The 23291-nt window shown below is 46.0% G+C and overlaps 1 protein-coding gene across 1 annotated transcript in view; it reads right to left on the minus strand.

Annotated features, from left to right (window-relative positions):
* Positions 1 to 23291, minus strand: part of PAPLN (papilin, proteoglycan like sulfated glycoprotein) — a 38776-nt gene that overhangs the window by 10121 nt on the left and 5364 nt on the right. The window contains exons 2-17 of the mRNA XM_076343518.1: positions 16687 to 16802; positions 15278 to 15338; positions 14889 to 14991; positions 13819 to 13949; positions 13358 to 13481; positions 12501 to 12581; positions 11106 to 11278; positions 10435 to 10558; positions 9213 to 9339; positions 6371 to 6578; positions 4447 to 4623; positions 2997 to 3153; positions 2296 to 2382; positions 1465 to 1753; positions 1224 to 1341; positions 402 to 531 (exon numbers count right to left, since the gene is read on the minus strand). Of these exons, the coding sequence (XP_076199633.1) occupies positions 402 to 531; positions 1224 to 1341; positions 1465 to 1753; positions 2296 to 2382; positions 2997 to 3153; positions 4447 to 4623; positions 6371 to 6578; positions 9213 to 9339; positions 10435 to 10558; positions 11106 to 11278; positions 12501 to 12581; positions 13358 to 13481; positions 13819 to 13949; positions 14889 to 14991; positions 15278 to 15338; positions 16687 to 16802 (2206 nt within the window). The remainder of the gene's footprint in view (positions 1 to 401; positions 532 to 1223; positions 1342 to 1464; positions 1754 to 2295; positions 2383 to 2996; positions 3154 to 4446; positions 4624 to 6370; positions 6579 to 9212; positions 9340 to 10434; positions 10559 to 11105; positions 11279 to 12500; positions 12582 to 13357; positions 13482 to 13818; positions 13950 to 14888; positions 14992 to 15277; positions 15339 to 16686; positions 16803 to 23291) is intronic.

A 23291-nucleotide genomic window follows, 5' to 3' on the forward strand; every position in this document is an offset into this window, starting at 1 on the left:
GAAGGCTAAGCACGGCCCTGATTCCTCAGAGGGGCCCTACTTCTCCTAAATCCAGATAACTAATTTGGAGCACTCCAGGCTGCATCAGGGTGTCTTCTCAGAGGCAAACAGCTCCCCAGAAGTCCTACAGACTGACAGAGATCACACACATTTCTGTCCAACTATCAGCAGAGGACAACAAGAATTTCTGCGGTAGCTGACAGAACTGAACCATCTGGCTGCTTTTCTATGCTCCCTCCAAGCTTCCCCTGCCCCAGCCACCAGGCAGAATTTCTTTTCAAAGAGGTAATTTACTACATTTTACAGAGAGCAGAGCCTCTACACAGGAAGCTTCCATACGCTACTGGATTCTGTAGGACTCTTCCTATGTTTCTAAACCAAGAAGCCAAAGCATCACTTACGGTAGTTGGGCCTATTGAGACATCCGTCCCCTTGAGGACCTGAAGCTGAAGCGACATTGTCAAAACAGCAGCCGTACACGGAACTGCGGCACTCGCCCGAGGGGTGCTGCTGGGACAAGGCTTGGCTTGCCTTAGAGACAGGAATTGAAAGCCAAAAGTTATCATGCGTACATGAGGGCAGTAGCACATGCAAGGCACCGTGTCCAAGCTGTCGGCTGCAGAAGACCAGCTGTTAGAGGAACCACTATTTGTTTGTTTGCCTCCTAGAGGCTGGGAAGGGGTGGGAAACTTGGCTGCCAGCCATGGAGCCGGGGCTGCACTGCTCTGCAAAACAGACCTAACCAGCCTAGCAGCAGGCCAGTTTTTTCAGCTGGTCCCACCAAGCACCCCAAGCTATGAGGGGAATTACCTCCCTGACTATTTTGCCCTCAATTAATCTGCAGAGTTGACAAACAAAGGCAATTAATAGTGGCCATGTTTTTCCCATTTTTTCTCCTAGAAATTGGATGGCAAGTTTCTGACCGACAGAAATTTGATTACTCGGGATTATTCAATCAGTTCTACACAGGATGGTCTTCTACTTCTCAGACATCTCCCAACCACCCACTCTATCCCCTGCTTACAGGGGATCACAGGTGGATGCCCCAGACTGAACAGGAGCAAAGTGGGCCAAAGGGCTTGATGCCATGCCTGCAGTATTGGTTCTCCAGCATTACTGGCAGAGATGAAGCACGACAGAAACCCACAATCTGAGTCACCAGGGTTAAATCTGAATCTTCGTATCTGATGGATGGCTAAAACACAAAGGGTTTCTGTACTTACTGTTGGAGCAGCCACAGTGGGCTGATTTCTGCTCACTTGAACATCACGGTAATACTGCGGGCATCCCATGTTGTTTGGACCCTGGGCAGCTGATACTCCATCAGGACAGCATCCATACCTACAGGCAGAAGGGCTGCAGCAATAGCTGACCTGCCCAGCTCAACAGGCACAGGCTGTAAATTTCAGTAAGCCCCCAGGAAAGGCAATGCCTCCCTGATCAGGCTTATCTACTTCCAGCTACCTGTTTCGGTGACAAGTGCTGAAGGGGCAACCTCTCCCCAAAGGGCCTGAAGCCGGAGTGTGCCCATCTGGACAGCAGCCGTGTAGGCTCCGATGACAGTCCTGAGAGCCCGTCCCCGCGGTGGGGTCCTGAGAGAAGCTGAGCTGATGGGAACCTGATGAGCGTGACTGGGATTCCCAGCGAACAGGCAACAAGTTGATGCCACGGTCCTTGGTGGATGGGATGTGGTGATTCCCAGAGGTACTATGGATCGTGGAGCTCCCAAGGAGCATCCTTTCATCACCAGAATCTGGGGAGAGAACTCCTTAAAGCATGCAGGTGAGCATCAAAATCTGGTCAGTTTTCCTCATCTCTGCTCTCTTTCACCTGCTCAGGGCTACACAGCAGGCTTTTCCATATCAGGATTTCACCTGAATATGTGTCTTCTGGCCTACTCTTCTGGATTTGGTTGTCCTGAGGTTCTTTTTCTCACTGCCCTGACCATTATTCCTGTTGTTCCACGAGAAACCACCTGCCACCTTGCTGTGGTCCCCTCACATGATCCTTTCTTCTTCCTATGATCTGCTTTGGGCAGCATTTCTCTCAGCCACCATTTAAGCCATGCTGCCAGAGCCTGGGATCTATGTACTGTACAGTCCCTTCTGCATGGACAGATTCAGATACTGCTTACTACCGTGTAAAAGAATCTACACTTTGTCCCTGGCTCCACAGATTTCTAGAAGCCCATGAAATGAACAAGAGAAATGAAGAAAAGGAGGAACCTTTCCCTTACCACACCCTGTTTCAAATCCACCATCACCAAAACCCCAAAGTAACAAAATTCTTCCAAACCTGTGGCAGGGCTGTTTGGGTTGTAACGCGTCAGCAAGGACTGACGAGTGACATCGTATCCCATAGTGTCCTGCATACTGGGGACCTCTGCAAAGAGAGACAGACACAAAATAAGTGCATTTAGTCCAGCCCTATGTTCTAATAATTGCAAATGCAGCCAGGAGCCAACAGGAGGCTAAAGTTGATGAAAATGTTTCTCTTCTCCTGGAACAGCTGCTGAGCAGCAACTGGATTCAATTGGATTGTTAGGACAGCGACCTGCAATGGGCAGGCTGACACAAGTCAGCATTGCAGCTCTGGCATGAAGGCTAGACACAGACAGCAAGCAAAATCTTCTGAGCAGTTGTGCCTCCTTTATAGCTGGTCCACAGAGGGATGAGAGTTGGCTATAGTTTTTAGCTACTGAGCCTGCCCAGGTTGCCATCCTTCTTGACTGGGTCAGTCTGCAGCACACGCTGGGACAGAGCCATCACAGAATACTGAATTCAAAATGGACACACACCAACGTTGTTCTCAAGCCTGTTACATACATTTCAAACAGCACAGGTACTGGGACTCTGAAGACGCCACGGTTATGTGCACAAAACATAAACGCACAGGATGGAGACAGGCAGGCAAGAAGCTGAGAACATAAGCTGGTGTAGAGAATTCCCAGAGCTGGGAATCTTAGGAAAAGCTAGGTGTGCAGCAATACCACTCACGCTGTGGCAGGTAGCAGGGCTGCATGTTGCAGCTACCCAGGGTGGCTGGTTTCTGTGGTTGGATGGCTTTGCATGTCTCAGGACTGTAGAATTTGGAGTCGCCGTCAGCACAGATGACTTGGCGTGTCCGGATGCCTGAACTGCAGCTCTTCGAACACTTGGGCACAAAGACAAGGCAAGTGAGCAGGCAGCAGAGGCCGAATGCAGAAACCCCACAGACCAGAAGTGTGGAACAGCTGCATGATTAGCTGCAGGCTGAGCACAACTTCCTCCACCAAGACAAAGCAAATAATTCTTCAGCTGGATTCATCTGAACAATTAGAAAACCATACTTTAAACCGTTTTACCAAATGTTGCATCCAGCCCTGAAGCATTAGGCTCTGATCCATGCTCAGCCTGTAACATCCAGATAAGCTGCTGTTGCCCACAATGGTGTGACAGGGAGCTGGAGTGAATTGTTTCAGCCTGGCTTGAAGGCATCTCAATACTATGGGGATCCACCAGCTGTGAACTATGCATTCAAGAACAACAGTTTATAACGGGAAAGCAAACTGGTGGCTTTCTTGTAAGCAGCTAACTGGAGTTCCTCTCACTGGAAGCTGTGGACGAAGAGGGAGCAATGAGCAGCAGCTCAGGGGAGGGGAGAGGATGAGGTATCTGTGTAACCCACCTGCTCATGGCAACCTCTACAAACATTGGGAGAGTATTTCTCTCTCTTATTCAGATGCAGGCGGGAGCCCTTCTGATATCGGAAAGCCAGGGGCCAGGAAAGATCAGATTAAGGTATGCAACTTCTTTAGCTGTTATTAAAAATTGGCCCACATTTTGTGAAGAACCAGGTGTAACATGTTTTAACTCAGAACAAGCTGGTCTGGCTAGCACGGAAGGGAAAAAGTGTGTTTAGAAGTGACGTGATGCATTGGATCTACCCCTATCTCCTCCCCCTGGCACTTTTCTGAGGTTGAACAGAGTCTGGCTCCCTCCACAGAGACAAGACTAGTCCAGCTGAAACACAGTTTATCTGAACAATTACAAAAATGTACTTTAAACCATATCACCAAACGCAGTGACCAGTCCTGAAGCCTAGAGCTCTAAGCCATACTCAGCCAGAGAGCTGTTCTGCTATTCACAGCAATGGAAAGAAGAATTGGGAATAAGCAGCAAGAGTGGATTGCTTCAGCCTATTGGCTGCATTTTGCTGCTGTCACTGAAACTATAATCCCCCTCTCAGAAAGATTTATTTTTGTAGCAGCTGCATACAAAGCAGGCAGCAGATTAACGGGAGCATTACTAGTGCCAGTTACAACGCAACTGTGAGCCAAGGGACTGGTAATGAAGCAGTACATGCTCCCAGCCTCAGCCAACGTGCAGGCTGCACGGATCAAAGCTTGTTTGCGAGGAGCACAGCAAATAATCAGTTATTTCCAAACCATGAAAGTGCGATGCTCACCAGGCCCCAGTCTCCAACGTGCCAGCCAACTTCCTGGATGCAGTTCTCCTTAAGGCAGGGCTGGGTGGCCGATGGCTTTGGCTCCATTAGGCAAGCGAAGTCCTGAGCCTGAGAGCCCCGCTGTGTTCTGCAGGTGACGGTCCGGGTCTGGACCCCTTCCCCACAGCTGGCTGAGCACTGCAGAAAAGGGGCCCAACAATTACAAGGAAGTACCTGGTTTCCACTTGCATTTCCAGGCTGTGCTCCTTAACATTAGGGCAGAGCACCATTCTGAGGTTGCCTAAAACAACCAACCATCATTAAAATCATCTTCTGGGATGGGAGTTAGCAGAGTAGTTGTTTATGCTGTAAAAGAGACAATAAGGCATGGTGGATAGGGTCTGGGGGATCTGGAACTCACTGGATTATTTTGGCCTAGTCATATCATTTCTCTTGATCTCTACCAAAGACGACATGAAGAATGATTTTGGAAAAATGTCAGTACTGCAGAATACATTGAGAACAATAAATAGCAGAAAATACCTGGAATCTCATGTTATTTAATCCTGATTAAAATCAGCTCAAGGTAAAGAATGCAAGGGAAGATAAAAAGATTAAGTTCTCGTATTGCTCGTCGTCTGCCTGAAGACCTTACGGTGTGGAGCTGTAACACAACTTCTATACTAGTAACTGGTTTGTGACATTTTCAATGCCCTCTTAAATTCACAGTGGTGTTTGCTGGAATCCAGCCTACTTCTTCATGAATTACCAAGGTCTCTTACAGAGAGCATTAACTTGGGCACAGTCTGAATTACTTCATATGAGCTTCCCAGCTGAGTTTCAGCCACTCGTTTACTAGAGTGACCTTTTATCTCTGAGAGTACATGCAACACAGTCGCTTTTGAGAACCCCAGAATGAAACACTTAGGAATCAGTTCGTAAGAACATGACACTTGGTGCCTTCCCCAAACAGTGCTCTTACTCCGCAACCCTGAAGTCATCTCAGTATTCACACCTCACATCTCACAAGGCGGGGGGGGGGGGGGAAGGACTTTACAGTCTAGGTTATCAGGCCTCAAAGTTGCATTTTATGCTGCTGCACCACTCAAAGTACTACCACAAGATCATAAGTCAAACGTTGCAAGCATGCATGTACTTCTTTTAAAAGAGGAAAATTCACTTGTGCTTTAGGGACTGAGTAGACACTACCTTTACTTTCTAAGCCCTTGGAACATAAGATGCCTTCTAAAATCCTAGCTGGCAGCACTGAGCACATACAGTTTGAACAGTTTCCTCTCCTGGAGATATAAATGCACACAGGCATCAAAAATGCACCAGGCAGCTGTGTTCAGAGAAACCCTGCACTGACACACAGCAAACAGCAGGTCACCAGTGTTTCAAGAGTATCTTGCTTACCTACCGTTGTGATTTTAGTACTGCTGTCCAGGGCTAGTAATGCCAAGGCAGCAATATGCACGGAAATAAACAGCACAGGCAGGAGCCATGAGCTCTGGTTTTACAGAGGAGGGAGTGTTACTGCACATCATCAGCTGATGGACAGCAGCTCTCAAGCCCACCCTCCACCTTCACCAGGCCTGACTCAGAAACTCAGCCAGTGCCAGGTCTGGTGGATCTGGAATACAGGAGTGGGGAAAGGACTGGGAGACCAGAGAAGAGAGAACATGCAATGAGAGGAGCAGGGGTGCAGGGGCACACACGGTTTTGAGGAACAGGGACGTGTTTATAGGAGTGCATAGCTGCTAGCTAGCTGGAGAACTTATTTGGAGGACTGCAGGGACAAGTCCTGTACCTCTGCATGCCACCTATCTAGGGACACACACCTTTTACAGTCCCAGAAAAGGAGCCTGGCTCTTTATCCCCAAGCTTTGGCAGATCCTCCTTCAATACGAGCCAAGAGGCAGTCGCCTCCCCCACACAAACTCACCTCTGACCAGGGCCCCGTGCTCCAGGTCGCACACTGTCTCATGTTGCAGGGCTGACTGCTGCGAGGCTGCTGTGCGAAGGCCATGCACTCAGCGTTATCCACCACCCCTTGGGAGCTCTGACCGTCGAATGCCACACAGTAAACGGAGCGAGTCTGGGTGCCCCCACCACAGGTAGCTGAGCACGATCCCCACTCCCCCGTTTTCCACCTGCAGGTCACAGAATCAAGCGAACAAATGTAAGCCCAGCTAAACTGCCCAGAGGCACAGGGGAGGTCAGTGCTGCGTCCCTGTTGTAATCAGACAGGGAAAATGTCCCTTTGCAGAATAGAGTCAGAGGTGAGTTCCCATTTAACCAAGCGCTGCCCAGCTTAATTGGCAATGCAGAGTATGAGTCCCACTCCACAGACAAATCCCCAACTACAAACACTTGTTTCTCTGGAAGTGCAGAGCTCTCCCAGAGGGGGAAGATTTTTCTCCATGGCTTTTGGTCTCTTGATGTCTGCAAAAATGTCATGCCTGAATGGAACACCAAAGAAAAAAAAAAAAAAAAAGGAAGGAAAAAAGAAAACAATCCAGATCAGCTAAAAGAAAAGCAACCCACACCAGCCTAACCACCCATTACATTCCAGCCATTATCAGAAACAGTAAAACCAAGCCAAGATCTCACTCTGCCTGCAAACCATGCCAGACACTCTCAGAAGTGCTTGTGAACTTTTCACTGACAGCCAGTAGAAAGCTGGTTTATTCCTCCCATTGGCCAAATTCTCTAACTGCAGCACACACAAAAAAGCCCCCAAAACTTTAAATAGATTTTGTTGTGTCTTTGGTTGCTGAAGCTGTCACAGAAATGATACACCCTTGCTAATGGAAGGGGAAATGTCCACAAAACAATCTGACTGTTTGGATGCTGAAATCCCTGCCCTTGTCCACTCCTGTGTCTCAGAGCTGCCTAGGTAGCCGGGAGCACTGGCCCAGCTTCAGGGACAACATGATGTTTCATTCCCAACTCCAGCGTGCTGCGCAGTCTAAAGGCACTGGTGGTGCAGGGGGAGCATCATGGTGATCTGCTTGTCAGCTGCTACCTCCCCTTGCAGTCAAGTAAGCCCCAGCCAGGGCGTGAAGGCAGTTCATGTTTTCTCCCTTAGCCTTCCAGCTGCTTCCCTGGTCTGCCCTCACCACCCCTAAACTGAGTTTCAGCCAGCCAATTCACATTCACACCCTACCAGAAACTCCACAGCAGACTCAGCCAAGAGAAAACATGTTCATCTCCCTTCTTTACTGTTAAAGGTGCAAATATCAGCCCAAAACTGAATGGCCTTTACTATAAAATAAGATGTTCCCTTTGGAAAGGGAACCACCACAGCGAGTAGAAGCCACTTACAGCGATGTGGTTGGAGGGCTCAAAATAAATTCATTGATCAAGATTTTTCAGAAGCTCCAGTGGGGATAAAAAAAAAAAAGCTATTAGCAGTTTGTTGAAGGACAACTGTTTTGTTTTTGATCTTTTTTACTTCTTATACCTCAGTGTACATTGTAAGTATTGTATCTGTCACACCCTTGTACTCATCACAGTATATAGGCACTTTTCTGCCTGCTGTAGGGCCCGTGCCAAAGAAAGAAGAGCTTTTGAGGAATTCTGAGGCTTTTGCTATGGCACTCTGGGATCCTGACCAATGTTTCAATCTCCCAATCCATCACACTCTCTTCTCCTTTCTGTTTTTTTATTTATCTTGACAAACCAAACAAAAATCTTGTAAAACATCTCTTCACCTCTCTACCCTGATTCCAGAGAAAAAGCAATTATCAGGATAAGCAGCCAAAAGCTATGAAAAAACCTATCCCCTTCTCAGTCCCATAAAAGCCAAGTTACCAGGAGCATGCACAACCACCTAAACAAAGCTGCCAGCCAGCACCCTCCACCCTCATTTTCACCGGCAAGGATCAAAAGCAAAGCACCACACAATGCTACCACCAGTGCCAAAGAGGAAAGCCCCACATCCCCACAGACTTCAGTGGGCAACTAGGTGGAGAGCAGAAGAGAGCAGCTGCCTTCCTGTGCTTTCTGTAACCTCCTTCTCCTTGTTACCTCTTCAGCTGAGAGCTCCGTGCTCCGCTGTGACTCCAGGCTTGCGGCAGGTAGACGTAAGAAGTCCTTCATACACAGAACAAAGGATTTAAAGAACTTAAAGCAAGTAGCTACAGGCTACCATGTGTTCAGAAATGCTCCCAGGTTTCCAAGTGCCCTCTCACCCACAACAGCACTCTCACAGGCCTCCACTGCACCCACTAGATACACAGTTAAGGCTCTGGTTACAGCTCTGGATGCCCACATAAGAGCCAGGTGAAGCCAGCTGCAAGGCTATGTCAGCAAAGGACAAGGTGGAAATGGCTGGGTAAAGGGGTTTGAAAATGCTGGACAACAAAAAGATTCCAGGATTCAGCCCTTTCTAAGAGCAAGGACACTGGGAATGCAGAAATGACATAAAATGACACCAGCTCGTACTCCTCTGTTTTTGCCGGCTCCAGTTGAAGAGAACAAAACCCAAAGAATCTGCTTCCTATCTCCTACATAGGCTAGAAGACTATCTTCCACAATCACATGCTGGAAAGCAAATTTAATTCATCTATAAAATGAACATAGGACATATCAAGCCTTGTACACACCAACATGCTCATCACAGTGTTATCACCATCCTTTGTCTTGGGCTTTCTCTAAGAAGCGGAACACTTCCTTGGAGAGCACCATGCTGGCGGGAAGGAGTAGTGAGAGTCATTCTTTTTCCTGGCTCCAAAAGCACCTAAGGAAGAAGTCAGAGTCCAGAAGAGGAAAGGAAATCTTACCGTTTTGTCTGGGGACAAGTCTGACGGCCACATGTCCGGTTATTGTCTGGTTGTGGTTTATTCCTGCACATATAGTCCGGATAAACTTCATTGTCTATGGTACAAAACACCAAGCGGGATTGGAAACCTAAAGGAGAAGCAAGAGAGTATCTTGGTCAATGCAAGCCACCCAGGACTAGGTTTGAAATACACTGGGGTTGGCAAGACAAGTTTCTGAAGTCATGCAGAATCCACACCTGCCCCAGCCAAGCTGGTAAAGTCAGGTGCAGTTCTTGGTCTGTCACTATACGTACGAATGATGCCTCCCCACAGTATGAGTCCACTGGAAGGGCAAGAGAGACAGAATAGTTCCGTGTAGCTGAGGGGCATTTTTCCTGTTACTTGAGTGGACTGTGACTCACAAGGGAAGCATCCTATCCACATATTGCTCATCAAGGAACCCTGCATGGTGTGTGCAGTATACAGCAGTAGAGCTGTTAGACCCAGAACGTCAGTCTTGTGAAGACTGGACACTGGAGAAAAAATTTGCAACTCTTCATGCTTCCTACAGGATAAGAGCGTTCAGCAAAGACAGTGTCAACTCCAACAACCACAATATGGCAAAAGCTATTGAAATGGCCATCAGCACAGAAGACCAGAAGAGGCTGATAGAAACTCTACATATGTTCAGCTGGAGGGGTTTTTTTGTTTGATAGGGTTTTTTCGTTTTGTTTTTTTTAGCTTAAAAAACATAACTTTACTCATGGAAGAATTTGTAAACTGAACATGACATGACACCCCAGGAGATCGGACAGTCCCCCTGCAGAGAGGGAGTCTTCCAGGCTATGGTAGAGGGGGATGATACGACTCAGTTACGTAGCCCAGGTCAGTTTGGAGAGGACCTCTCAAGTGGTTGAAAAGGCCTGAGAAGGACACAAAGAACTGAAGCAGCACAACATAAACCAAAGGCTATCTATGAAAAGCCTCAGAAGATCCTAGTAACAAGTCTGAGGACTAGGACATGGAAAAATAAGACAGGACAAGGCATGGGACAGTCTCCTGTTGTGACGCCATGTGTGACCCTCCCTTGACAAAACCTTAGCTGCCCCCTGTAGATACCTGTGCTGTCTTCCAGCAGGAGACTGCTGGGAAGCAGCTGCAGAGGGCAGCACACAGTCACACTATCTTCAGGGTGTGAATATAAATCCCACACCAGCCCAGAGACCAGGTCCTGTCCCCTTACCTCCTCCACACTCAGAGCTGCAGTCACTCCAGGAACCATAGCTCCAGCTGTAACCCGAGGCCTGTCCTTGCACAGGCAGGTAGTACTCATACTGTACCCCTGGGTTTGGCTCCTGGCTGATGAGCTGTGAAAGCATGGGATAAAGTCAGGGAAATAACAATAGCGGCACTTTTCCCCTTCGCAGCATTTCCCCACCATGTCTAAGGGTTCAAGCTGACGTGCTTCCCTCCCGTTCAAGGAGCACTTATTCTCTATGCTGCATTTTCTCCTTGCCTTCTATGCTACTCTAGAAAGCATTGTTTTTCAGAGAAGGGTGCATTCATCCCTCTCAGAGACAGAAGATCCAGCTGCTCCTGTAACAGTAAGTACCCTTGCCTGGCCTACAGCACACTATAACAAGCAGTGCCCTAGAGCCTGTCCTTGCCCCAACCCCATTTGGTGCTGACTTGACTCTCCCTTAAAGTCAGAGCCCAAGGGAACAGGCAGGAAGCCAACATCAAGCCTTGCCCTGCTCCCTTCTGGGCAACAGAACCACAGCCCCCTGGGGGCCCCGTCCCTTCTCCAGTCTTCCCCATGTGGTCCCCACCAATGCATTCCCACTGCACAAAGCGAGGGCTGCTACACAAAGTGAAAGCGCAAGAGCATCAGCGGGGGCAGGCACAGCCACTTACCTCAATGACGAGGGGTTCTGTGGTGGGGCCCCGGGCATGGAGGAGCTCTGGGGCCAGATCACCCTCCGAGCCACGGTCATAGTGCATAACTGTGCTAGCTACATGCAGTGCTCGGCTGAAGTCAATTGTCCAATGCCCATTCAGATAGTACTCCCCTTGCACGTTCTTGACAGCTGGACAAACCCACGCACCAGAGAAGAAGAGGCAGTAAATTAACACACCTATAACCTGACACCTGGCTCCAGATACCACAGGACAGGGCCTGCTCTAGACTTTCAGGGTATTAGCAATCCACAGAGCTCTCAGCTCTGCCATTTGAACCCCAGCATTTTACATCGGTATTGTAACCCTTTAAGCGTGGCAACAATCTAATATGGCAGCATCTACCAACACAGCATAAATTCACACATCAAAAGAGGACCATAAGAACTCAACAGGGATGCTCCTGTTTCCACTCAACACTGCATTGCAGGTGTGGCAAAAAAATGAGACCACCATCCTCCAACAGTGCTGTCCCCCCTGTAATGCTCTCTTGCCAGAAGCTGCTCCACGTTCAGACAGTGGTTCTTGCCAGCTTTGCTGCAGACCAAGCACTTTTTTGCTGCACAACCAAATGCCTCCAGAATATTCCAGTCCTATCTCTGCATTCCCCGGTTAGTCACTGAGGCACAGCCTATGTCCCATTAAGATGTGGGATTCACATCCCACTGCCTCTACACCACTGTCCTGTTCATCAGACATTCTATTCAGAAGACAAAGACTTTGGTGCTGCATCCTCTTTTCTACAAAGGAAAACCACTATACTGATTTGTACAAAGCGTTGGGCAATGGAAGAGTCAGAAAGCAGAAGAGTATTTGGTTTCTCCACTGAAATTTCCTCAGCCCTGCCCAGAAAGCTAGGCGAGGACATTTCCCCCTCTTTTTTGCCCTCTGCAGCATGACCAGAGTTTGAGGTTGTACAGACAAACACCCGAAAGATATCTATGGGGAAAAGGGGAAAAGAAGCCCATCCCAAACTTTTGGGTGACAGGCGAAGTGAGGGTTTACACCCACCAAGCAAACAGCAAAACTCACAGTCAAATTTTGATATATCAGCTAGACTCCATGTAAGTTCCAGGAAGGAAGTCTGAACATGGTTTAGGTCTTTTTATTCCCCACCCAACAGCAAGATCACCACAGGAGAGAAAATGAGGTAAACCTGAAGGCCAGAGTTGAACATCACTAACATTTCAAGGATACTCAATATTCAGATCCCGATTTTCAGGGACTTTTTCCCTCTGCCACATCAAGCCCTCAATGTAAACATCCCAAAGCCCAGTATACCTGAAAACCAAATTTTAACGCAATGGCTGGAATCCAAATGGACTGAAACACAGGTTCTGACATCAGTCTTACCCAGAAAGTTCCTGCTGGGCATAATCTCCTTAATTTGAATGCTTGTGGCTCCCACAGGGATGATGAAGATTTGATTGTACCCTGAAAAAAAAGGAAGGGGATTAGTCAATACCTGTCTGTGGGTGCCACACAGTCACTCTTCTGTGCCAAAGATGCTCCTGGCTTTATTGGTGCCTGAACAACTGGATGAGCTTTTTGATGGCGGCTTGAAGCATTTCAGCCATCACTTTACCTGCATTCTGAATAGAATAGCTTCACCCAAAACTATCCACAGGTCAGTCCATGTGTAAAAAGTTCCAACTACACCTCAGAAAAGTAAGCATGGGGGTCAGTGCAATGTCCATTTTTTAGATTTTAAAATCTTCGGAATTTCAGCAAATATCATACTGGAGCTCAACACAGAGAGATGTGACCACAAGTGCAGTTGTTATCTTGAAACAACTCAAAATTGGCCAAATGCAGAAGATGCAGTCCCATTTCTAGCCTTGCACCTATCCTGGTGGGGTTGTCAAGACACTGGACAGGGGGACAGTCTTATGAAGGAGGTATATAACTATATTCATATGGCACACTTACAGCACCTGCTGGAGACTGAGCAGGGAAAGACACCAGCAGCAGGGCAAGTACATCCATCTGTACTGAGACTAAGGAAGTGATTCCCAGGATAAGGCCATCAATACATTTTCTGATGCTAAAGCAGCTAAAGCGCCACATGTCATACAGACATTTCAAGTGAACATCCAAGCCTGCCTACAACAATCGTGTGAGCAGGTGTCTCCACCAGCCCTTGCAGGAGCTTGAGTTTAGGTTTAAACTCTTCCCTTCTCACCTGCCCCAACTACCTAGATCATTTGTACCTTTGGGGAGGCTGGGCACATCAAAAGTGCCCTTCACACCATAGCAGGTGCTGCCATCTCCTCCACACTGCAGGCACTTGTCCTCCTTCTTGGCAGATTCCAGCATGTTATCACAGCCAACAGCCTGTCGGAGCACAGGAGCATTGATATGAATAAACCATAATGACAGAGGAAAGAAAGAAAAAATGCTGGACTCATCTAATGAGAAAGCCTGAATCTAGGGAGTCTGGGAAGTCAGGATAGGGCAGGGAAGGAGTTGTCAGAGAAAGGACAGAGTTGGCATCTTCTATTTCACATTCAGAGACAGACTGATAAATGCTGTCCACGTGCTCCTCAGCACCTTGGAAACTGAATGATTCTCCTTTTCTGGTGCTATTATGAAAGGCCAAGTAGAACAAAGGGAAGCAACAGAAAGACTGACAGTCACAATGGTAAATGAAGGAAGTAACAAGATGACTAACCTGACAAGCTCCCTCTACACAGATGTCCCGCTTGCCAGGTTCACAGGTAGTCCCATCTACCACTGCTTCCTTGTGCCTGTAGTAGAAGTTTTCTCCCTTGGGAATACAGTTTAACTCGCACTTATTAGGTGCTGGTAGGAGAGAAAAAACAAACATTATATAGTATGGCTAATAGTTTGATAATGCATCAGGAGCCTGGTTTTAGATCACAGGAGCAGAAACAGAGGGGTGGACTGATATTAAGTGGCAGATACTGAAGGAATTTCTGGGTCACAAACTGCTGGGGGCTGGAAAAATACATAATATTGTGAGGAATAAAGCCTCACTGTATGCAACCATTTCCTCGGGCACCTTGGCTGGCCAGTGGTGGAGGGGGGACGTTGGGCCAGATGGATATTTGGTTATGCCTTAGTAGGACTGTTCTTATGCTCCTTTGGAGTACAAGGCTTTCTAGAATAAGAATAATTGCTGGTACAGAAGACAAGGGAGCTGTTATCTTAACAGACAACAAACAAAACTTTAAATCCATCTTGAAATCCCTCGTAATTTGTTAAACCACTGTGAATGATAACATATCAAAGCTCAGAGTAAAGACCTCTGGTTCCTACACCTGCCCTCTGAGCTGGTCCCTCAAGAAAGCATGGGCCAATTGAAAGAGATGTCATATTTTCTGAAGCACTCATTAATTATATGCATTTGTTTCTCCTGTGCCCTGCTAATATTTTTTGCCAATATTGAAAAATACAGCAGAGTTTCTGCTTCTCTAATACGTTAGGACCTAGATGCAACCAGTTCCAGCCTTCTTGAACAATGTTTCTGAAAGAATGGCTGTTACAAGAGACAACTGTGTATTGCTGCAATGGGAGCTGTCTCTTGGCCCATGCAGCCAGTGCCTTCGTCAGAGCAATGCTTTGCTGCTGGCAAAAAGATTTTTTCCATGCCACCCCCTGCCCCCCCCTCCAGCTAAGGAAGTACCCTACAAGGATACTACAGTCAAAAACATTACAGTCACTTCAAAACATACTGTTGATAGTTAGGGATGAAGTGTAACCCTACATGTTTATCATTACCTCCATAATAAGGAAGCCACTTGTATTTCTTTCCTTGGAATTCTGTCCCATCGAACTCTGCACATTGCTCTGCCCGGAAATCCTGGGAGCCTTCCGGGCAGCTCTGTTTGGAGGAGAAAATGGTTGTATTAGGCCATTATAAAAAGGAATAAAATTAGCTGTACAACAAAAAATTGTTTTTTATTTGTTATTGCTCCCATATAAAATCAGGGGCATAAATTTAATATGCTTTTGAAGGGGTACTGTTGATGAACCATATTTACCACTGATGCCAGAGAAAGAGAAACTAATAATGACATATTACTTCTGAACAAGAACGATGTTTGTCTGGGGAAAAGGAACAACAGGCAAGCAAAAACAAAAAACAGAGCATAAACAGAGCACTGGACCTGAACATTGCATGACCGATAGCTTCGACTTGGTCCAACACAACTGGAAGCACCTTCTGTCCTGAAAGACAGAAAAACAACATGAAGCTCTCTGAAGAATACACACGCAAAAAATCATCTCATGGTAGACATTACAAATCACCTTCACATCAAGCACATCACCCTCACAGTTTTCTGAAACAGGAAAATAACTAAAATGCACTTCTTTTCCACTAAAGCAAGCTGGCATCTTCTAGTGCCATTTTCTGCTATGGTTTGCGTTCTGGCATGAAGGTGACACACACCGTGAACGACTGCAGTATAGCTCTTCAGGGTCATGTTTCAACTAAATAATGGAAGCAGAGCTTTTAGTCCTTTGTCCACTAGCAAACAGTTGAGGTGTCCATACCAGAACCAGAAACTTGTTATGAGCAGCAGGAGGGTAGTGGCCAATTCAGAATAGATATGCACATCATCTATCATGCTGTTCACGTGCACACTGGGCCCGTTAGTAGGAAGAGCTAAACATGCCTATGGAAAGTGTGCAACACCCTCATTCCAGTCATTTGACTCCAGCTGAGAATTATGGAGAGTAACAGTTATGGAGGAAATTGATCTGAAAAGCCAACCAATGTCTAACATCTCAGCATTCCTAAAATGAAGAGACAGGCCCCCAGGGATTCTGGCAGGTATATACCATAATGGGCAGCCTTCAAAAGAGACCCTTCTTTATTCTGGGTGGGAAGAAGCGGTGCTCCATAACTCTAGATTCTTCTATTAGAAAACCCCCTCTCATTTCTCTAAACATAAAGAGGTTGGTTTTTTCAGGATATTATTGTGAGTCTGGCTTTTTTCTCCTTTTCTTTGTTTTTATCCACAACAGGATCTCTCAGGTCCATCATTCCCAACAGGTGCAGTCCCACTCATCGTCCTCACTGCATCTAACCCAGCTGCAAATGAGATGGCATAGTGTTACCACTGCTTAAGTCAACTTCGCTCTTCCATTTCTTCTGGGACGATTTACCTTCCAGGGAATCATAAGCCTGAGGAAATCTTGGCACAGTCAGCAGCTCTCGGGAGAGAAACTTACTGCTCTGGACTGTTCTCTCTCTCCCCCAGGCCTGCCATGCTAGACCTGATTGAACAGCTGCTGCCATACCAATCACCTGATTGCACAGCCTCAGATCTCACAGAGAAACCACTGTGCTCTAGCGAAGGAACCAAAGCAAGGATGCGTTGGAGAGCGCGCTATTCAAAACAGCAGTGACAAGACTGAAGCTGAGGATCATCTCAAAGTGGACTCAGGTGACTTATTCCCCCGGAATCAAACACTAGGTTGTTTTTGTTCTGGATGTATATTGGGACATAAGTGCAGGAGCTCAGTAACAGAAAAACACATTTAAAGAAACAAAAAGGAGGTTAGCCCTCACCTTTGGGAATAGCAGCGCCGTTGCCGAAAGCTGACTCCACCGCCACAGCTCCGACTGCACTTGCCCCATTCACCCCAGCTCCCCCAGACATCAATTTGTCGTTTCATCCGGCGGCCCTGTAAATAAACCCCCCCCCCAGACATATCAAATGGACATGGCAACACAGGAAAAAAAATGTGAAAATAAAGCAGAGCTCCTATGTGTCGTCTTGCAAAAGAGACTGTCTTGCTGGGCTGTATTCCCAGTATGAAAAGTGGCAGAAAATAATACATCAGAAATGTCAAGCCTCTAATATCTAGGAGTATTAGCTTTCTGAAGCCACATAGCACATCCAGCTTTATAATCTCCCTTAAACTGTTACTGTTTGTCTATTCACAGAATCTCAGCACTTTTGCATAACCATCTGAAAGAGGATAACATCTCCCTCTCAACAAGGCAGCAAAGGCAAATCATTACTTCAGGGACTATGAACACTGTCACTCCACACTAGATCAACAGAGCCGCTTAATCCCAAATCTTGGCTCCAAGCCAGATACCTAAGAGAAATAAAGGAAGCAGTAAGGAAACCCCGGAACACACTTTTTACTGCAACAAAATTCCATACATGGACACTTTTTCCCCCTACCCAACTGTGTCCAACGATAAGGTCAAGGTCTGGGCTATCATTAGCTACAGCCTTAATTAATTTTGTGTTTAGAAAGTCTGAATGGATACTGACATTAAGAGCATGATAATATAGACAAGAAGTTACAAGTGCAATGGAACCAAACAAAATACATTGTCTTAGAAACACATGAAATAATGTATTTTCAGGAAAAAAGGGCCTACTACAGCTGGTGGGATCCACATACAACAGGACATGGGGGTTTAGTGGGAAGAATAGCAATATCCTGAGAAAAAAGAATAATTGCAAGCTGCAACAGGATTAATTCCACTTGGGAAAAGAAGATAAATGCAGGGTTACACAGGGAGTGACGCTGTAAAAACAGGGTTTGCTGTGCAGCTGCACCTGTAGGGCAGTTTATGTATATATTATACAACTGAGAAGGTAATGCATACCATTTGGGCACTTAGACATTTGGGGTAGTGAGGAGTGGGCAGGCAGAGAAACAAAAGGTAAAAAATTATTGAGATATAGTCTAATTCCCTTCCACACACACAGTATCCCACCAAATCTACATAACCCCTGGGTCTGGGTCCCAATCCATGCTCTAGTTTCACACAGCCCCTTTTGACTTGAACACAGGACCCCACATTCCCATCCTCTATGTTTCCCTGCTCGTGCTCTGTTTCCATTTCTTCCTGTTGTTCCTCCTTCATCCTCACGTAAGCTACTCCCTGATGACTACCCAGCTAGTCAGTGCCATCGTAAGGGTTTTCCACTGGAGTGGAGGAACATCCTAGAAATGGAGAATTTCACCATAGCAGGGATATTAACCCTACTCAGCAAGCACTTTCCACCCACCCAGGTCACCTTCCAAGGCCCACAGAGAAGGCACAAGCTCGTCGCTTTAAGAGCATAATTTTCACTTCAGTTAACTGATAACTGCTTTTACATAAGACATCCAGGTCTCTGCTAGAAATAGGAGCTAGCCTAATAAATTATCCAATGAATCCAACTCAGGCAAGACGCATGGGTTAATCCTCCTTTATCATTCAAACAGTTTTTGTAATTTTCTACACATACTCCCTGCCTGACCATATGTCCCTGAGCTACAGTCTTGTTTCTCTCTTTCACCCCCTTTTAAGGAATAATTCCCTGCAGCTGGCAGAGCAACAGTCAGAGATATTAGCCGATCATATTTATGCACTTACTACCAATTTACCCACAACTATCTAGCTGCAGAGTCACCCCAAATTCTTCCTGCCTATTACCTATGTTGCTCTAATGTGAAACACTTTATTCCTATCCCATGCTATTTGATTTCCCTCACTCAAGTGTTGTGCAATTCTTTCTAATACCTCTGCAAGCAAAATCCTTCAGGACAAATTTTCTGGTTCAGGCTAACTCTGTTTGCCTTCACCCTGCTCACTCAATGGCACTACCCAGGTTACAGCCACTTCTACATACCTTCCCTCTGCCAAGTCAACATCTCCCTGACCCCTTGCCAAACCCGTCTCCCATTCTTCCATTCCAGATATTGAGCTCGGTGTTTGTCTTCTGCATTCTCATGTGCCTTTCCAGGAGTAATCCCATCAATAGAGTTTTAGCTTTCAGCAAGGCATCTTATTTTCCCAAGTTTTTCTTTCAGACACCTAATTCCTCCCCCCTGTAATCCCTCCTCCCTTACTCTCAAAAGAATGAAACATGCTACCACTCTCTTTCTCTGCAGTCTTATTTCTCTATATCGACTGACTGATTTAGGAGCAGTATTAGCTCACCCTGGAAACAAGGGACCTTTCAGTCAGCATAAGGGAGAAAACATGTAGATAAAAATCCAAAGGAAGAGCATCTGAAAGTCAGATTACTGGAAGGCAATTAGGACAGAAAGCCCCTCCCTAACACACACACACCAACCTGATAAATATTCCAATATCCCTCCTACAGAAGTAGCATTCTTTATTCCTTCTATAGAGAGCAAAATTTGCAGGGACTCTTTGTTGTAAGGTTTATGCATCTGCAGAGTGCAGGAACAATCATTTTCTCAGTATCACTCCATTTATGTATACCCCAAAAGGAGCATCAGCCAGAAGAATCCTCCCAAAGCTGTACAGTGTTAGAGAAACATTTTAACAGGGGCCAAACTCCAACATTCAGAAATCTATGCACGGTCCTCATTACTTCAGTAACTGCATGCATGTGTATGCAGGCAAATATAAAGCTGCATATTTATAACAAATAAGAAATCTATTATTACATAATCTGATAACAAGATGGTTTTAGATGCTATCACCTAGTTTCTGTTCCAAAAGCCTATTTCTGCTCTCTTTAGACTCTGGAATGCTTTTATCTGTTGTCAGCCAGGATGGCTAAATCCCAGTCCCTCCTGCATCCCAGAACTAAAAATCTTCAAACTTCATCGCTGTTGCCAATTCACTTGGCTCCATTCCCCCCTTGCTTCAGCCTAGCACGCATACAAGAACGCAGTTCCTTTATCTGCAATAGGTATATATTTTAACGTTTCAGGAAAAGCCAGAGAAAGCATACAACCACCTTACTTGACTTCTAAAAACTCCAGAATGGACAGTCAGTTAATGCCCAACTACTCTATCTAGTTTTATTGCCTGTTAAGACAACATAAATGCATACCTTCTGGGGATATTGATGATGCACGTGACCCTGGCACCACATGCTCTCAGCGCTCATTGGTAAACAGGTTGCTGTGGTATAAAAGTTTAGAAGGCCAGTGATTTCATTTGCATGAACACTGCATTGCTTTCATCAATTCCTAGATAGATGCATTGCTGATGTAGTTGCAGCGTCTGCTGTTATCAGGCCATATCTGATATAACCGGCAAGTAAAAAAGCTATGCCTCTGAGCCACTAGAGCTCCAGACTTTGCCTTTAAAGGCAATTCCAGCATGCATCAGACACAAACAAAAGAATTTTGGAAAAGTGCCCTAGATAGCACAATATATACCATATAATATTTATTTTTATATATGAAACATGCACTAGAAGAGGACTTACGAATGGGACTCGACTCAGAAAGACAGAAAATGTTGGCAGTATGTAGGAACACTTTAAAAAGGGTCCTTGGAAGACTTCTCAGTCAGCCTGATGAGATGGATAGGAATCCATGCACGGAAAAAGGACTGTGCTTCCCAGACAGATGTATTGCAGGCACGCAGTGATCCACCAAGTTCATATAACCAAATGTGGACTAGCAATTCAGGATGAATAATTTCCTAGTGCCTTGTTGCAACTCAAATGCAGCTCAAATACTAGCAAGCTATCAAAGCAAACATCAATTTACTATACAGTCCAAAGTGAGCAGTGAAGGTTTGCAGTCACAGGTTCAAACCACCTAAATCCCTGGCAAGTTCTTACCCCTAGTGTTTCCCTTAATCCTTGGGCACCTTGAGAGCCTAGAGATAGTCAACCTGAATTATTCTGTGGTTCTTTGTGCTGCCTTTCCAGACTGACAAGCAGCAACAAAACATCATGTTACACCACTCCAACAGTTGCTGCTCAAAGCACATGGTTACTGATATCCACGCTATGCCTGAGAGGTTTTGGACAATGCTAGTGCTTGTTTTTAGCTCAGCAGGTCACATAGCTTTGGTCCACTGAGCTGCAATTGAAGCAACTTTTTGGACACTGAAAAGTTTTTACTGTGATTTCTTGAGCTGCATCACATAGTCAATAGAATCCATTCAGGTCTGATACAAATCTCGGTGCCAACACCGAGGACATGGTGGGAAATCCTTGACATTGGAAGTTGACTACAAAGCCTGTACAATCGTTACCCACTGAAAATAGATATTGCTGTCAATGATGAGTAATGTGAGGTTGATTCCCCAGGTGTCACTGTTATTTTATGCAGCGTTTCCGTAACTTAAAGCTATAGTAAAAATCAGACTCTCTCTTTAACCTTTCTTAGTATTTATCAAATAGCACTATGTCCTTTTATTTGATAAATATTTGCTTTCTGGGGTTTACAGTTTCTGACATAAGGTTAATATTTATTTTGACACACCCCTGAACTGTAGCCCCATTAATGAAACATGTATGAAAGAAGGGTGAAACCCAAACACTTTACAAAAGAATGTTATCACCACAGTCATTTATTCCGTAATGGTTTCATTGCCAAAGTCTTGGCAAGTTAAGAAGACTCCAGTGAAAAATGCAGCTTTGCTAAGTTTGAATTATAATTGCTTAGAGAAAAGTTAATTGCTTAGAGAAAAGCTAATAAGGGAGGGGAAAAAATAAAGAAAACTGTCGAGGTGCCCTGAGGGCCGGCTGCTCCCTGTGGGCTGGGGGCCAGTAGCACGGAGCTCTCCTGGGGTGGCAGAGCAAGCCAGGAAGCAGGGCAGGCTGGGGGACAGCCCCAGCCCCAGGAATTGGGCACCTCCGGCCGAAGCCAGACCAGGACGTGGGACTGCAGGTGGGCCTGGCTCGTCAGGGCCCATGGCTGGGCAGGGCAGGGCTGTGGGGGGCTGGAGACCAGCCCTGCTGCAGCATCGCTGGGGCAGGGGCTGACAGCCCCAGGCAGTTGCAATGGGGTCCTTGGGCTGTGGGCAGGGTGGGGTGAGATCAGTCAGGGCCAGTAAAGCCTAGTAGTGCCATCAGGGCCCTGACAAAACCCACGTGGAGTGTATTCTTAGACCATGTGCTTTTCAGGACATGAACCATTTCCTTCTGCTTTCTATATCCAGAAGACCTACCCAGTACTACAATGATGATCACCTATAATGTTTCCATATAGCTACAGCTAAGCCCTGCAAGACGTGGTATTCAACACTCACACTTAATTGAAAGGGAGCTGAAAATATTCGGTATATCTCACACATTTATAATGTAGATAGATGCTACTCTTCCAATAGATGCATTTTCAAGATAAATCCATCTGCAACTGGCTATGCTATTAGCCAAAAATGTAACAAAAAATAAGCGAATGAATCAGACCCACATCAGCAAAGCATTTTTTATAATTCTGTCTTAACCATTGATCTTGGCTCAGACACAGCAGGCTCGCAAAGAGCTTTGGAGGTGAAGAATGCCAAGTACCATTTTTATGAATAATGAATAAGCAATCAAAGAATTGCATTTGAGCAAAACTAGAAAAACAAGAATGAAAGTGAACAAGATGGTGACAGCAGGAAGCGAAATACAAAATGGTACAGAAGAAGAGAGTATCTTATTAAGACAAACTGCTTCACGAAGAGGAGAAAAAACCCCAAGGCTTCATTAGTTTTAATGGCTTGTGGTTTTTACACTCACTGTGTATATCTCCTTTCATTCCCCTCTACCACCCTAGCCATGGCTTGTTAGCATATCCCCTCTAATAAATCCACAAAAATCCATCATTTCCCTTACATCTTCAGCTCCCCAAAACACTTCAGGGTCTCCCTACATCACCTAACCCACTCCCTCATTGTTCCAAACTCTTTTCCCTGTTCCCTGTGTTCACCCCCCCCCAGCACTCCTCACTCTTCTACCTCTTTATGGGCTCTGCCACCATATACCTGGCTCCTTCCACATCCCCTGCTTTCCTGTCAGCTGGGCAGGACGCGGTGCATGCCTCGCCTGCTGCAGAACCAGGTATGTGCTGCCCCACAGGACTGTGCTGGCTTGCTGGCTTGCCAGCAGAGCAGGTAAGTTACTTTTCAGAAATGGAAAGCCTTCCAGAAACTCTGGGTGGCCTGGAGCTGACTAGGGTATAAAAAGAGCTCTCTAAAAAGACACAGCCATCGCAGAGAAGTCAAATTCTTGTAATCCTTGTGGAAGAAATCGGGGACATTCAGAGAACTCCACAAAGAGGAGGATTGTAAGAAAACTGTATGACCCCAAACTTACTTGGAAAAGTGGACAAAACACACAGTATGAAGTCACCAGAAGTTGTTTATCAAAGGGACCTAACAGGAACTCAAGGTTGAAATGTACAAACTGTTACATACTAGCAGACAACCCTCTCAGCTAAAACCACTTTGGCATCTGATTA

The sequence above is a fragment of the Aptenodytes patagonicus genome, chromosome 7 (genome assembly GCF_965638725.1).
Source record: "Aptenodytes patagonicus chromosome 7, bAptPat1.pri.cur, whole genome shotgun sequence".
NCBI classification, from domain to species: domain Eukaryota; kingdom Metazoa; phylum Chordata; class Aves; order Sphenisciformes; family Spheniscidae; genus Aptenodytes; species Aptenodytes patagonicus.